Genomic DNA, 16,541 nt, shown 5'->3' with positions numbered 1-16,541 from the left:
CGATAGCCAAGGAAAATTTAGATCCGGGTATGAAGTGGATATGAGAAAGGGCTTGTTGAATACGTCGGATTTCGTTCACGAGTTTCCGCCCCTATTTTGGTGGGGGAGGCGTGAGGGGTTCTAATCAAATTCATGAACTTGAAAAATAACAAAGCTCTACTCTATATTCTGTATGTGGATACTCTATTACAGCAGAAATATATATGTAAATATATATTTCAATGCATTCCACATGTGATACGAGGGCAGAAATGGATAGGTATTGAAAATAACTCGAGATAGAAATACATGTGATATGCTACGTCCAAAGGGGGATTGATTGGCTATCAAAAACCTTCCAAACCCCAATGAAAACCGACGAAATGGGACAAGAGAAGGAGCAAAAAAGAGGCGGGGAAACTAAGGTAAAGTTTGTATCAGAATATCCAGGGGGGATGTGGGGGAGATAAGAGACTCCCAACCTCTTCTTGCTCTTTCCCCTTCGACCGTTCTAGCCACTCCGAGAACAAGACAGACGATTATTATTACATAGGAGCGAGGTGAGGTCCACTCTCACCGTACGCAATCCAATTAATCCTCCACAGTATCAGAATAATAATCGAACTCGTTTGGTACCGGAGCTTCTTCGGCTCCCTCCTCATCCTCATCAACTGCGGTAAGAACCCCAGCCGCCGCTGCCGCTCCACCAAATGTACCGGCAACAGCAGGCTGCTCCAAGGCGCTCATAGCAGCATTGATTCGATCTTGAATCGTTTCTCCGGCTGCTGCCAGCTTTGTCTCCCTGCTGGCCCGGAGCTCGATGATCTCACGTGGTTCCGACGGCGTCTTATCCAGAACGACAACGACTCCACCGGTAGGCTAGGTTATTGGCACAGAGCGTCAGTAGATCTGTTAATTGAAACAAAACCAAACAAATAAAATAAGCTATGGGCCATATTTTGAAAAACTTACGCGCTTGACGGGCTCATATCGTGGGTCAGGGAAGGTCAAGAATTTCAGTTGTGCTGGGAGGACTCGAGACATATTCTCCAGCTCGTAGCCCACTTTCTCCTTCTCCGCTTTCCGCTTTGGCGCTTCCGTTGGGGTTTCCTCCTTCACACGATCGTTCCCTTCCTCTTCGGTCTTGACTTCGGTCTCATCGACATCCATCTTATCGAGATGTTGTGTCGATACCTTGGGAGTCGCAGGGGTTTGGTCGATATCCATGCTTTCCCGACGTTGCTGCTTTTCCCTCCGCTGCGCACGTCGTATGGCTTGAGCGGTGGTTGAAAGAACGGCGGTTTTGACTTTCTCGGGCGCTTCGTCCGCCTTAACCTGCTGTTCGGGGGGGTAATCAAAAAGGCTTGGTCGAGTATTGCTATGGAACTTAAAGATAGGAACCTCCAGCCTCTGGTCGACTCCAATGACAGCGGTAGGAGTGAAACTCAAAGAAAGGAAATGCGAAAGCGGGAACCAGTACCAGTATTGTATGAAAACGGCCATTCCAATAATTCCAGGCATATTAAGGTTGCCGGTCTGTGTTTGTAGACTGATAGTGCAATTGCGCCCACCTGCATCGATGATTCCGAGGGCAAGTGCACAGCCGAATTTGGCCATAGCATCCTCGTGTCTGTCCGTGATCATCTTCTGCATTGTCTTGCGGATGATGCCGACTTTAGGGTTCATTGTCTCGTTTTGTTGAACAAGGACCATCGCCAAAGCAATTAGTGCGCCTTGTCGCACAAAGTCTGTTGGATCTTTTAACATTGGCTCCAGGAGATCCACTGCTTCGTCCAATCCAGTTCCAGCGCAAGATATTCCAAGTGCCATAGTCGCACCGTAACGGACGTGTGGGTTGTAAGATTCAGAAAGAAGTTCCACCATGCGGGGGACACTCTGGTGCTTGCGGAAGAGAATGAATCCGAGACTCAACACAGCTACTCTCCGTACGTCATCGCTAACATCACTGACAGCAACATGTAGGAGTCGTCTGACCGCCTTATTGCTACCTGTCCCGCAATAGGCAAGGGCAATAGCCATAATACCACCATATCGTAATGTAGGATCGGGATCACCCAAGAGACCGTTGATCAATTCATCAGCAGCCTCTTGTCGCCCATACATGATAAGAGCCATTCCCATGGCAACCCCGCGGATAATCTTTTCATGTTGAGTATCGTGGGCATAACGGATCATGTCCTCTAGCGCCTTCATATTGCCAGTTCCAAGCATAACCAGTCCCATCGCAAGACCCACAGCTTCCCCGTTAAGAGCAGAGTCGGTTTCCAAGACAGCTTTAAGATCATTATATATGCCCTCATCGCCGGTAGCCATTCCCGCAACGCCAAGACCCAGTGCACCCCCATGCTGGACTACTTCTTCCGTTGCCTTAGTAAAATGTTCCCGAATCAAGTCAACGGCCCAGCCTTCGTGATTAGCATATATTAAGCCAAAGGCGTACAATGAACCACCTTGGCTGTAGACTGATCCAGAACCTCCAACTCCAGCAATATTGTCTTTGGGGAGGTATGGTGCCAAGAGTTTCTGTCCCTGGGTGAGGTTTCCGCGATGGATCACACCCAGAGCCGCTGTGGCCGTGAACTTAGACCAGTTAACGGCCTTTCCGAGCCATTCAAGGTTATCACGGAAGAACTTATCGTGTGTCGTTCCTGCATGCATGAATGCATTGCATAGTGTGACGGCATTGTGGAATATCGAGTTGCGGGCCTCCAAACTGTCTTTTATCTTGTTGAGCACAGCAATGTCAGCTTTGTTATTTCGGTACAGGAATTCCAAATTCAGTTGGATGGAATTGACCCCATCGATGATATCGCCGATAGATTTCAACGCCGCCTGCGCATCCTCAGACAGCTTATACTTTCCCTCTCTGCTGCCTAATCTCCGACTATTTGATGAATTGACTGTACCCTCCTGGTTCTGAAGTAGAGAATCGGTCTCCTTGGCTGCGCTGCCGTCGTCTTCCGTATCTTGAGATTCACTCTCATTTGAAGCAGGAATGAGTTGGCTGATTTCTTGTCGGACTTTTCTCAAGAATTCTTGAGTGCTGTTGTCGTACAGGTCGAAGGAAATCTGATAGGCCACTGAAAGAGAACGCGGATCTCCTTTCTCAACGAGTTGACGCAGTATCTCTGATGCCATTGAATGCTCATTAAGATAGACAACGCATTTCGCGATAGAAAAGTAATCCGGAGAAGGTATTCCGTTTAACAGCTCAAGAATCAATTTGAGGATCTGGGAAAATTTTTGCGTTAGTGGAGATGTTTTCTCGACCTTTTTCCATAGCGTGCCAACGTACTTCATTTCGGAAGGCCCTTTCCTGTACAACGCTCATACATATGTCCAAAACATATTCCATGAGCTCTTCGCCACTTCGAGATGACTCCTCGGTTTTCTTCTCATCCTCACTTGCGCGCAAGATAGCAGCACGAAGGACGTCAAGATTCTTTGCTTCAACGGCAATTCCAACGACTTGGCGGTATCTTTTCTCGCGGAAACACTGCTCGAATAACCTTTCAATGACAGCTTGAAGCTGTTTCTGAACACCGCGCTGGACAACAAGCGTGAGTTCACTGGGATACGCACCGGTATCTTCGCCACCGGTTTCCAATGAAATTGAGTCCTGCCTTGAAAGGAGGGATTTAGATGGCAGGGCAGACTGAGAAAACGGAGTGATAGGCGAGGTAAGACCTGCGGAAGTGCTCGTCGCTCCATTTGTAGTGAGGGGAAATGATGTATTCAGGCGAGGAGCCTTGTTGGCAGTTTGGGCGGCATTCTGAGTTTTCGGGCTGGCAGATATCGAAATAAATGTGTCGATACATTTCGCTATAGGAGTGATCGTTAGCACACAACTATTGTCAAACGCAGAAAATATAGGGTGAAAAAGACGACCTACATATAATCGTCTCTTCAAACTCGCCACCGTGATCCAAATTTAATAGTTTGCCGGCACCGAGTGCGAACACCATGCTCTCGTTGTATTCCTGAAGGTGGTAATATACTTTGGAGGCAAGCAAAGCTGCCAGCTCACGTTCTGGGAAAGACTCATCTTCGTAGAGCGCCTCTCTTGTAAGATTCATCATCGTTAGCATATCTCTACAACCAAAATCCATTTAGGGTCACAAAGCCATGCCTCAAAGCAGGACATACGGCGAGTTACGCAGTGTTGTACTCACATTCGGTCAATCGAATCGGCAATTTCAGTCCAGAGTAGGTCGACTTGTGCATCCAAAGCTTTGAGTGCAAAAATCTTCAGCTCAGGATCGGGTTCAGAGAGAAAGCCGACCAAGCCGTCAGCGGAAACAAGCCCGACCATAGTGTCCAGAGAAGCTCCGTTCAAGTATTTGTCAACGACAGGGCGCCCGGTTGAAGAATGGGATATGTTGAAGGAGGCTTGCGAAGGGAGCCCAATATAAGCAGGGGTCAGGTCAAGCGAGAGACAACCCAGAGTTAACGGAAGAATAGAATACAAGCCAGGAACGAAATGTGAAGTCTAGCAACAAGGGCCTGGGCAGGAGAAGAGTGTAGAATGTGGTGTTGGAGAGGTGGATGTTGGTGATATTGCTTTTGTTGTCGCCAGCGTCTTGAACCAAAGCTGACCAATCCGGCCTAGGATGTCGTGGTTCCTGTAACTAGCTGAAGACTCACGTGGATAAGCTGGTTGCCTTACCCAGAGATGCAGACTAGCCGTAAGTAGATACGAGCTCTAGACAGACAAGGACTCGTGGACATCCGAAGCCATAGAGAGCCTGAGAATGATAGGTGGCTGTCAGGTGGGTAATAAAAAGGCAGCGTGATGAGAAAAGACAAAGGATGAGATAACAAGCCCGCAGACAAAGTATGCTTTTTGTTTCTTGCATAGTTATGCCAACTCGCAATCTAACTGTTCAGTTCAAGTTTTGTTGACACCGGAATAAACAATTCATATCCCTAATTCCCGCTCTTCCGGTTCTATTCCTGTGCCAGATTCTAGCTCTACGGCGTTGCAATGGTGATGTCGATACTCCTACCATACGACAGCGGCCAGGAACGGCTTGTACCTCTTCCCCCAGATGTCGCCGTTCATCACTATGATTCCTTCATGCACATAGAACGCCAATCAAGACAGCTCCAGCGCGATCTCCAGACACTTCTAGATGCTCAAAGCACCGGATTAGCTGCTGGTCTCTCCAGACCCACGGGAGACGATACCACGTCAAATGGCAGTCTGACTCCGACTCCTACGCCTACCCAACTCGGTAGCAACCCGCGGAATACTATCACCATACCCGTACGCCAGCCCGTGCAAAAGAAAATCGGTCTCCGAGGTGCAAGACGTGGGATTCTAAAAGCCATGCATGCATTACTAAGTCTAAAGGAAGAAGAGCGACGACTCATTGACTCCGAGCTGAAGAATAGGAGACTAGCAGTGAAGGAAGTGGAAACCTTCGTGAATAAGCAGAGTGGCCTTGAAAATGCTATAGCGGAAATCCAAACGAATGATGGATCACTGAGAGCAGAAATTTTGATAAGGGAGGCTCGCACGCTGGAAACGGATATTCGAGACCTGGAGTCAAAGTTACTGCAAATGAAAGTGCGGCATCGTCATGTCCTCAACGAAGTCTCCCAAATTCAAAACTCCGTAGACGCCCAATTATCGTCGTACAAGGCCTCGTTGGCATTAGTCCAAACGGATGTGAATAACTATCTACGATCCCCTCCGATACGACCGCTTGTGCCTCCCACTGCTACTCCCCCGCCGTTTTACGCTCTAAATCCCGATCGCAGGACTCTTGAAATGGCGAAAGAGCAGTGGATAATGGAGCAGAATGAGCTAAGGAGTAAACGACGGAAAGCAGACCTTGAGATCGAGGCTTTAAGGGAAGGAGGCGGGGTCTGGCAGAAAGTGGTATCTGATATATCCAGCTTTGAGAAATTATTACAGCGAGAAATGCGGAGCCTGCAGCAGGGATCGCAATTTCGAGAATCCAGAGACGAGGAATCAAATATAGCCAAGAGGCGAACTGTTCTGGATGAACTGGACGACACGACCTCACAACTGGAAACGAGCTTACAGCTAGCGGAGCAGAGAAGTTGGAATTTGCTCATATGCTGCATTGGCGCGGAACTTGAAGCTTTCCGGGAAGCGAAGCCGTTGCTGCTGGAATCCTTCTCGGCGTTTAACAAGACTAGGGATAAAAACCATGGTTTATCAAAGGAAAGCGTAGAACTTAGCCTGCATTCTCCAGAAAACACATCAGTAGCGGCGAGTGGGGAAATACAGGAGCCAAAGGAGCCATTTTCACCTTCAAAAGAGAAAACCGCAACACAATCACCACATTCTCTAATACAATCAAGCAGATCCGAAGAAGACGATGAGCCTGACCCAGCTTGGCTACTTTCCTAATAGAGATTTTGAGCAGTGTAACAATTCTCAATAGCCCTCTTTTCTCTCTATCTTTTTCATATATATGGTAGATAGCACGATATTGGATGGTCTAATCGTTTTTGGGTATTGTCAAATTTTTTTGTCTGATTTTTGAACAACCTTTCAAAGGGAAATCCAAGATGTAATCTCATGATATAGATCTGGTTCAACTTCACAACATATCACTCTCTCAATCTTGTAGAATTTGAGTATTTATATAAATCCGACAACTCTAATTGTGCACTTTGTTGATCCTCATATTGCCTTTGCGCCACCTTTGCTAGTCTCATCTGTTATTTGTATGGCACCGCCACTGTATCCCAACTCAAACATTTGCTGTTTTGTCATTCTTTCTTGAATGACTTGATATTTCTTGTCCATCCAGCCGGCAACATTTTCACGACTTCTAGCCCAAATAAGCACTACAATGTCCGGAGTTCAGATTTGTGACTGACACAAACTCCAGCATCAGGGCTTGCTGCTGGGTCATCCATCAAGATAATCCTGCGCGAGATTCTGAAAACCATGGATCCCTTGCCGCAATCCCAGCCGCAGCCGTTACGAAGCTTCACAATACCGTCTGTCTACGATGGCATCCGGCTTGACTGTCGTCTCTTTCACCCCCATCACCTCTCACGACTCGAGAGCGGTTTGTCGTGGAGAAGCAAGGGCGCCATCGTGGCACATCCATATGCCCCTATTGGGGGTAATTATGATAACCCCATTGTTTGCGGTATCGCAAGCGAGCTGTTGAAGGTGGGATATATCGTGGTAACATTTAATTTTAGGTAGGTCTGCAAGTGTTACATCCCTCTTCGTATACATATACTTCTCTTTTCTAGGATACGGTCTGGATGAGTCCGTGGGTTGATTATATAAATATATATATATATATATGCAAATACAGAGGCGCTTCCGAATCTGCCGGACGGACGAGCTGGTCAGCTCGGCCAGAATTGGGCGATTATGTCTCCGTCTATGGGTTTCTAATCCACTACCTTATCGGAATCGATCCCGATTCCTTACGGGATTCATTGGCTGAATCGTGGAATCAACGGCCTTCTCCTGTAGTTGATAGTCCGGAGTCTACGGATGAATCTGAAAGGATGGAGATCGTTTTGGCTGGTTACTCTTACGGCTCTATGATCGTATCTCATCTGCCATCCATAGAGGTTGTTTTACGCCTGTTCGCCGCGCCTGTGGCGGGTTCTTCCAGTGCGGAAATTTTACAACAGGCCGAAGACTTATCTACGCTTTGGAATCTTGAGGCAAGGTCAGAACTGTCATCACAAACACCGACTCTAAAAAGTACTAGTACTAGTGATGGTGATGGAAAGTTGTCCAGGTGTGTTTCCATGGGCAGCAGCACAGGCTTCAGTGGGAAGAAGTCAAGTATGGAGAGGGCCGCGGCCATCAGACAGAGTATTAAACTGTCTCGAAAGAGATTGAGAGCCAGATTTCTACGTGGCCATGGATTGGAAGACCAAGTAACGGACGCTAGTGCTAATGTCGCCAGCGGAGTTAAAGAGATTGCACGAAACATGCTAACACCAACTGTTTCGTTTCTGCTGGTCTCCCCGGTCATCCCTCCTATCACGAACTTCATGACACTTTCTCTCTTCGATTCTCAAATCAATCTCGGCGTCACTCTCGAAGGCATGCTGGTCAAGTCGATCCCACCGGAGGAGCAACTTACGACGCACCGAACTCTGGCTGTATTCGGCAACAATGATTTGTTCGCATCAGCGAAGAGGTTACGGAAATGGGCTCTAGATCTTAGGAAGATTCTAGGCTCGATGTTTGAGTTCGTGGAGATTGACAGGGCAGGTCACTTCTGGCTTGAGGAAGGGACTGAGGCTCAAATGAGAACCGCAGTAAGGGTGTGGGCTTGTAGCAGTAGTCGTGGTGATTGCGTTAATGAGACGCCGCCCCATTTATAGTGATAAGGGATCCTCTCAAAAAGTTTTGATTAGCACTAAGAATTTAAGTTGTAATATTGTAACTGGCATTAAGTATTTCCATTCCATGTCTTAACAAGAGTTACAGCTGGGTTCTAAGGGGGTTATTGTCTGTGGCACATGAACAAACCACTACAGTTTAACTAAAGATAGCCTAAATCTCGAGGTGTTTGGCAATGAAGATCCATGAAAATGGTTAAAATGAACTGCAAGAAGATGGCCTCAACTGCCTTACCCAGCACAAACCACCCTTGACGATGAAATTCGCCTGGCCATTCCGATGTCCTCTATCTAGATGTATTCCATGTTCTGGAAATCGTTCCTCTTTCTCTTTCCCCATCTACCATACTTGAGTGCAGGAGCTGCAGGAGCAAGGATGGACATCAGAGATGTTGACTAAACATGTGGCGATTTGTTGCTCAAGTACTCCCATGTACCAACTTCCAACATCCCCACACCTCTTTCGGTAGGAAGGTACCCCGAACTACTTCCAAGACTTCGAGCGAGATCTATGAAGTCTTATAGGCTGGCCGCACTAGCCCTAGAGGAAGGAAATTTTGCCGCGTGACATAACCACCAGATACAGAAATGCGACAAGTTCTCGTCAGCAGACGATGGCCTCAATTCCTGATATCTTTATTCCGACTACCTAAGCATGATTTGCCAAAACTAAATACTCTCCTTTTCGTCGCCGGATGGGTTCGCTGAGCGGTTCGCGTTGCCCTGTTTGAACATATGCATTGAACCCCAGGTCGTTTTTTGGATAATAACTCGCGCTGTCATGCCGCACTTAAGAGATCAAGCGCTTGTTTCAATCTCATGCCAGCGGCAAAACCGATTGCCAATCTCCCTAACGACAAACCCTCGACCGGGACAGGACCTTTCCTGCCTGCGGAAACTCACTGCCAACTCACTGTTTTCCTTCGTCTTGTCCTCCGTGTCGCGAGCTGGAGGTGCCATATTGAATCTCAGGGCTAAGCCTGCGAAGGCGGAGGAGTTGAGAATCAAAGAGAGAAAACACGTACTTTCCCTGAGACTTCGCGATGTAAGCATTACTCTAACCTCTCTGCCAATTCTGGGGCTTTCCCTCTGACTTTTTTGGGTGCAGGCTACTACACTCCACGATTGGTTGGAGATTGCGGGGGAGCTTGATGAACTAGATGGTAACAATGACTGGAAGGCGACTTTTGAATGTGACGAATATGACCCGATGCTTGTTCAACGGAGGCTATCTCAGCTCGAGAAGGCCCAGCGTAGCTGTGACGCAGCAGCTATGATCCATATTATCCGTACCTCTCTCAGTCGCGATCTTGGAGGGATGACAAATAAGAATATATATAAGCATTCACGGATCGGGACGAAGAATCTGATAGATCAGTATATCACGACCGCTGCTGAAACGCTATCAACTTTATTGGATGTGTCGCGAAAGTATGATTTCGATGGCTCCGAGTCGAGATACTTGTTGGAACAACTCCTCGCGGCTCGTCAAGCCTTTGGTCGAAGTGCACTTCTACTTTCAGGAGGCGCCACCTTTGGCATGAATCATATCGGTGTTGCGAAAGCACTTTGGGAGACACGATTGTTGCCACGCATTATCTCTGGTTCCTCGGCGGGTAGTATTGTTGGTGCGGTTCTGTGCGTCTATACAGATGAGGAAATGCCTGAGATCCTTGCAAATGTTGGATATGGCGATTTTTCCGTGTTCAGTGACGATGATGATAGGTTGCAAGTATTTCAACGGCTGATGAGGTTTATTAAGCACGGCTCATTTTATGACATCGCGCACTTGACCCGAGTGATGAGGGACTTGTTGGGTGACGTGACATTCCAGGAGGCTTACAATAGAACAAGAAGGATTTTAAACATTGGGGTCTCTAATGCTGGTATTTACGAGTTGCCAAGATTGCTAAACTATATCACCGCCCCGAATGTTCTGATTTGGTCTGCAGTGTAGGTGTATATTTGTGTCTACGGTTACCATATAAACTAACTTCTAGCAGGGCCACGTCTTGTTCCGTTCCGCTAATCTTTTCGTCGTCATCCTTAATGGCGAAGGATCCGATCACTGGAGATGTGACGGAGTGGCACGATGCCCCTCATCGATGGATCGACGGCTCAGTTGACCATGATTTGCCAATGACACGTTTATCAGAAATGTTCAATGTCAACCATTTCATAGTTTCTCAGGTTAATCCACACGTTGTCCCTTTCATTCCACACGAAGAGACCTTCTTTTTCAGCGGTGTCGTGGAAAAGCAGCTGGAGTCCAGCTGGATGCAATATCTGACCGGGGTAGCAAGAGAGGAGGCATTGCATCGAATGCATATTCTTTCTGAAATCGGGGTATTTCCTAATATCCTAAGGAAGCTCAGATCCATTATGAGCCAAAGATATCACGGGGACATCAATATCCTTCCTCAGATTCCCTATGACGTTTTCCCAAATATCCTAAGAAACCCTACTTCGGAATTTATGGTACAAGCTTGCCTCTCTGGTGAACGAGCGACTTGGCCCAAACTAGGAAGGATAAGGAATCATTGTGCAGTTGAACTCGCCCTAGACTCTGCTGTCCAAACCATGCGAGCTAGAGTTATTTTCCGTGTCGACCGTGTCGATCCTCTGGTACGCACAGTCATTGCACGGACCCCAGATCAGTCCGCGCTTCATCAACGAAGAATTCGCGCTCAAAGGAGCTGTTCATTCGATGCAAAGGCTGGTGAGGTCTCACAGGCGATTCGGCGTCCTGCTCATAAACTCCGCAAATCGCGAAGTTCAGCGTCGCATGAGAATTTTGGCTTCGATATCACCTATTCACGAATACCCACAGAAGGACTCGGCATCCGACCGCAGAAGCAGAAGTTGTCAATGATATCCACGTCCCAGAAAACCAGCAATAGCAGTCCTTTTACTCTTGGTTTAGAGCCAGAGGAGGACCAGTTGGACATTGAACTGCCTCAGAATTTTCGGCTCCCTGAACCAATTTTGCCGAACGAAACACCTTATTCGAACATGTCAGAATGGGCAAGCGCTAGTAGGACGCAAAGCCCCGCTCGGTCACGTCGTCCCTCCAACGCGCAGGTCTCAGCCACAATTCCAACCCCTTCGACGGTGGCGGCTACAGCAGTCCTGTCTGCAGCCGCATTACCCGCACTCATCATGAGCTCTGGATCCGCGGCTGGTGCTACTTCCCCTTCAGAGCAATACCGACGCACGTTTCGTCAGTCGTCAGATTCAAGCTACTAATGGTATGGTGGCAGCGTTTCGGATTGTCAATCTCCTTCGTTTGTGGAAGGGTTGGCATCAAGGATCTGGAACAGTACTACATTCCCACATTGTTAGCGCTGTGTTATTTTCCTTGCATGCGCGGACATCTCTGGAGGATTCGGATGGTTTTGTGGCAAGGCCATGCCGTAGTGTGTTGGAATGATCAGGTGGGAATGTGCTCCGAACAGGGACAGTTATTATGTCTCGTCAAGAACCTATTTCATGTGAAGTACTGCCTTCCAACTTCCCAATCGAAGCATTATTTGAGAATTCCTCGTCGTTTGAGACGGACTAGATAGACATAATAAAGGCTATATTTACTTTCTGTATATTGGTCAAATGTTAACTCCGATTGTATGTGCTTGTGATTATAGATACGGGATGTTCCTCGTCCCGGATTAGCGCAAAAGATAGGGTAGGACGTCTTTTATGAGCAGCTCAAGAAGAATTTCATTATCCTGAAAGTTCAGCCAAGGAAAGAATGGAGCACAATTCAAAATATCCTATATAAATCTGCTATGAGAACAATTCACTGATGGATGAGTCCAAAGGAAAGAGAAGCTGCGGCTGCTATTAGGTACTACTAACCCTGAGACAACGATAGTTGCTTCATTGCTTTCCTTGTCATTCAAATCCCCCGAAGCTCGATTACAGCTAACTGAATAATACCTTGTAGTTCATTTACCAAGAATTGCATGGTATCATCATCATCTTCTTCTTCTTCATTTTAGATTTATGCAGTCGAGGAATTTGACATCTAGTTACCTGAGATAGCTAAGGAATTTTTCTTATCCGGAACATCTAATATATGAAGTCAATTCAACACTCTAATACATACAATAGCAAATCAAGTCATCACAAATCAGCCACTTTCAAAATATATAGATATAGATTATTCAAACAGACAAATGATCAACGAAATATGCCCACTCATACCACGATTCCCACGCCTACATTGGCAGGTGGATACAATTAACCAACCCTCCACCTCCATCAGAAACCAAAAACAGAAAAACACACATACATACATACGTAGATAGAAAGGCTGAAAAAGGTCAACAAAAGAATAAATAAAAGATAAAATCAATTGAGAAATCGATTCAACGGAGTTTTCATTGTTATCTCAGACCCTCCGAGTATTTAATCAATATTTTTTAAAGAAAAAAAAATTATTTTCATTTATTAACTGCAAATATCTTGTGATAGATTTCCATATTTGCACAGACTGCTGCCCAGAGCAACGTAGGCTATTTTTGCCGTCACTTTGACAGGAGTGGTAATACGCTATGAACAAGAATTTCAGTGGGCATATCCCTTGGGCTATTCGAGGAAGAACGTCCTCTACCACGCTGCATGAACTGATCGTGAAATGACTGACACGTTGTTCAATGATAGGGCTTCCGCACCTAGCCAATGGGAACGGTAGCAATTAACATCGAAGGTCGTACGGAGTATTTGAAAACTAACCTAATAGCGCTTGTAGTGCCAATAGCGCTTGTAGTGGTCAGGCTTAGAATAGAGCATGTCCTGAGATATGAAGTATGATATTCCACTCTAGTTATAGTGGAGGTGACAGTGAAAAGCGGACGAAAGCAGAGAATCTGCTCACCAACTTCTTCTCATGTAGGTTGGGCCGAAAGTTGGGCTAAATAATACAATCGCTACCCCCCATATGTAAATAACCGTCTATTGCCATGACATTAGAACTGGAAGGCATGCGTTGGTCAGACAGCATCCCCAGGTGGTAAAAAAAGGATCGGTAAAGGATAATGCGAAAGGCTCTGCCCGTGTGCATTGTCGGGACAGGCTGCTTGGTGAGATGGAGACTTCAGGAAACCAGTACTCCAAGGTAATACGGGCTTGAGTTATTATCATCACCAGTGCAAGATTAGCTGGGTCCACGGCCTTGGGCGTAGTCACATCTCCGTTCGGGTTTCGTGACCGAGTGAGGGTATTGGCGGTTGGCAAATAGTCTTTCTAGATGACAACACCCCTGCCTTGGTATTCCCTGGTGCTTGCTCTGGACGCTCGCGAATTGCAGTCCATAGTTCGGCGGTTATTTAGAGGGTTATTCTCCACTAAAAGATGAAAGGAAACCTGAACCTGGGGACCACAATCTGATGTAGTCAAGATTTCATTGGTAGCTCCAGACGCTTTCCAAGCAGCATAGCAAAAATGCAAACCCTGCCCAAAAACCTTGCCTTTCAGCTTTAGTACCAATGTTGAGACTCTCCAGCGAGTGCTGTAGCCAACCAGAAGTGGCTTCGCAGGGCGCGTATTATCAGTTAGGAAACAAAAAGACATGAAACTCCCATAGTACAAGTTTCTCCTCCGCACCTGGTTGAGTTCTCTTTCTTCTGCTTTTGTAAACCTTAAGACGAATCTTGACCAAAAGAAAACCCTTCCCCCCAAAAAATTTTCCTTGTCTTTCACCACAAATCAGTCCCAATACCCTCCCTCGCCTAAGGTCGGAGATCAACATGGCTTCCGCCATTCCCCTCATGATTGCCATCTACGACAACCCAGGCATCAAGCATTGGAGTCTATTCATCGATGCAGAAGACAAGGCTTCTAAGACCATCATCCACCTCCTTGGTGCTCGTCAGCGTTATTTCCGTGAGGTGAGAACGCCATCGGACGCACGTATTTCGAATTCCCTAATCAAACTCTGTACCCTGTGTGAAATCGACGCGACCAAGATCGATACTGTCAAAAATATCGCATGGAATACCCCCATCCGCAACGAGGAGTCCGACTACAGTTGCCAGGATTTCGTCCTCGACGTTTTAGAGAGATTGGAAGATGAAGATATTGTTGACGCAAATAACCTCGAATACAAGAGCAACAAGGACGCCATAAAAGCAAAACGCGAATCATGGCAGTAGAAGGATAAGTCGGCGGATTTTGTCAGTTGTTGTGGATTTGGGGGTGATGAAGGTCCCTCGGTAGCTTTGTAAGATCGTTTAAAGATGCTCCCACAAATTCATCTAACTATATCTGTCCTCCAACTCCATAAAAGGTTTCCCCAAAGACGGTCAACCAGCCAACGGACGGGAAACCGTAGGGGTGAAATGCAATCTGGTACATAAAGATACCAATCATCATCCGTCACAATACTCTGTCCGTTTGACAACGTAGTGCATTCATAATATTCAGGGTAGAAACCGCTATCCTCCCAATCAATAATCCCCGTCACAGCATAAGTATTAGCGTTTTGATCTTGCTTTACCATGATGTTTGATTTCTTCAGATCACCATGTGTAAACACTGATCCTTGTAGAGTTTTGTTTTGCTCCTCCAGAAAGGAGCGAAGCAACTTGATGTAGCAGGGACTGGCACGATTCTTGGCAGAAAATTGCAGCTCATCAAAGCCCTTTGCAGTAGTTATGCCTTTGTATGCAGAAATTTCCATGATGCGATAATCCTTGACTCCTTCCCCACCTACGCCTCCAAGCTCAGGTCCATCATCTTGCCGAAAACTTCTGAGTTGAGAAAATATCAGGTCCAGTTCCTTCTGTAGAGATAATTTTGCTTCATGAGATAAACTCAGCCACACCTTGTCAAGAGTGACTCCCGGGATATATGACATGAACATAGCGCGGAGATTCCCAAGCATAACCAGACCATGGGGCTTGGGGATCGGAAGATCGCCAGCATGCTCAGCAAGATATTGGAGATTGTGATATTCAGTGAGGTCTCTGCTGTCAGGGAAAACTTTGATCGCAATTTCGTCGCTGCACTTGACCACAACCCCTCTAATTCTGAGTTCAAAGAGCCTCTCAGAATGCAAAATCAGTGCTTTCAATGATGCTGCAAGAGAAGCTTCATAAGAATTGCTGTTTATCTCCGAGTACTTTCGGAGAAGGGTCAAAGCCTGGTCGGAGAGTGGGTAAAGGATATTGGCGGTGTCAATAGAATCAAGCTTTTCCCGGACCCAGTCGCGAGGTTTCTCTGGCTGCTGCGGAGCCGTTTCGTTTTCATGTTTCCTCGGCATCGCCCATCTGTATCTGCGAGGATAATCTGAGGGGAAACGATCGTGCAAGTCAATTTCGGGGTGAGCAATGACCTCATCATAGAGGCTGTTTATGGTCCGGAGGTTGTAGCGGCCAGCCTCAGAGAGTTCCTGATATTGGGCCCTTCGATGGGCACGTATATATGTAGTTCCAACGACTGATAGGAGGTCTGCGGCGGGGTCCTTTTCGAGCGCTTCGTGGAAAGCTTGCATCAGGTCCCGGTTCATTTGCATAGCATCGGGCTTCTCAATGGTAAGGATCTTTTGGTGCTTCAAGTCTGCTGCCATTGTTCGCTAGAAGGTCAAGTCACTGCTCTGGCTAAGGTGTTTGTTTACGAGAGATAGCACGAGATTCAGACAACTAAAAATTAAATTGAAGATTGATTACTAATCAAGATCTGGAGCAAAAAGTCGGTCTCGGGTCGGGTTACAGTTGAACGTGGTTTTTCAGTGTATCTCAATTAAAACATTTTGTTTTGCTTGAAGATCTGCCAGGCCATAACCTGTGAGATGTCTTGTTGTGGTTGGAGCTGGCTAACTATTTAGGGTTCATCACGTGCGATGCTCCGCTTGCCACTAGCGCCCTGGTGGTATAGAGGCCCAATCCAATCTCTCCAACATATTTCACCACTTCTTGGGACTCACAAATGCCCGCAGTGGTGGCGCTACTAACCATCACCTTTGATGATGCTATCAGGCTGCTCCACGAGGAGGTGGCAGAGTGGGACCTCGCAGCCCGGCTTCTTCATTTTGCACTTTGGAGGAGAATCCATGAAGTCGTAAGCTTTGGCATTGGGACATCATTGATGCGTCCATTGGCGGTTGAGCATGAAAAATTTTAGTCGATTTGGCATGCCTCCAGTGCTCCCCGGGTATTTTGAAAGGTCCAGATCTTCCCTAA

General features: G+C 46.8%; 6 protein-coding genes across 6 annotated transcripts; 4 read left to right on the top strand and 2 right to left on the bottom strand.

Moving 5' to 3' along the window:
- Positions 1-296: 296 nt before the first annotated feature.
- HCBG_03982 (26S proteasome non-ATPase regulatory subunit 1) lies at positions 297-4,312 on the bottom strand (the record flags this gene model as incomplete). The annotated part of the gene is made up of 5 exons (XM_045431031.1): positions 297-858; positions 952-3,231; positions 3,296-3,822; positions 3,893-4,062; positions 4,173-4,312. The coding sequence occupies 5 exons, from the start codon at positions 4,310-4,312 to the stop codon at positions 571-573; spliced, it is 3,405 nt and encodes a 1,134-aa protein (XP_045287584.1).
- Positions 4,313-4,984: 672 nt separating this feature from the next.
- On the top strand, positions 4,985-6,382 carry HCBG_03981 (uncharacterized protein; the record flags this gene model as incomplete). The annotated part of the gene is made up of 1 exon (XM_045431030.1): positions 4,985-6,382. The coding sequence occupies one exon, from the start codon at positions 4,985-4,987 to the stop codon at positions 6,380-6,382; it is 1,398 nt and encodes a 465-aa protein (XP_045287583.1).
- A 546-nt stretch (positions 6,383-6,928) lies between these two features.
- On the top strand, positions 6,929-8,343 carry HCBG_03980 (uncharacterized protein; the record flags this gene model as incomplete). The annotated part of the gene is made up of 2 exons (XM_045431029.1): positions 6,929-7,191; positions 7,311-8,343. The coding sequence occupies 2 exons, from the start codon at positions 6,929-6,931 to the stop codon at positions 8,341-8,343; spliced, it is 1,296 nt and encodes a 431-aa protein (XP_045287582.1).
- Positions 8,344-8,848: 505 nt separating this feature from the next.
- Positions 8,849-12,096, top strand: HCBG_03979 (triacylglycerol lipase; the record flags this gene model as incomplete). Its single annotated transcript, XM_045431028.1, has 3 exons — positions 8,849-9,406; positions 9,470-10,314; positions 10,365-12,096. The coding sequence occupies 3 exons, from the start codon at positions 9,143-9,145 to the stop codon at positions 11,605-11,607; spliced, it is 2,352 nt and encodes a 783-aa protein (XP_045287581.1).
- Positions 12,097-14,108: 2,012 nt separating this feature from the next.
- On the top strand, positions 14,109-14,513 carry HCBG_03978 (uncharacterized protein; the record flags this gene model as incomplete). The annotated part of the gene is made up of 1 exon (XM_045431027.1): positions 14,109-14,513. The coding sequence occupies one exon, from the start codon at positions 14,109-14,111 to the stop codon at positions 14,511-14,513; it is 405 nt and encodes a 134-aa protein (XP_045287580.1).
- Positions 14,514-14,611: 98 nt separating this feature from the next.
- HCBG_03977 (uncharacterized protein) lies at positions 14,612-16,015 on the bottom strand (the record flags this gene model as incomplete). The annotated part of the gene is made up of 1 exon (XM_045431026.1): positions 14,612-16,015. One exon carries the CDS (start codon positions 15,926-15,928, stop codon positions 14,612-14,614), a length of 1,317 nt encoding a protein of 438 aa, XP_045287579.1.
- Positions 16,016-16,541: the final 526 nt, after the last annotated feature.

Source organism: Histoplasma capsulatum (assembly GCF_000150115.1).
Source record: "Histoplasma capsulatum G186AR genomic scaffold supercont2.5, whole genome shotgun sequence".
Lineage (NCBI taxonomy): Eukaryota > Fungi > Ascomycota > Eurotiomycetes > Onygenales > Ajellomycetaceae > Histoplasma > Histoplasma capsulatum.
The sequence above is the reverse complement of the archived record's forward strand: the minus strand, read 5'-3'. Positions and strand labels throughout refer to the sequence as shown.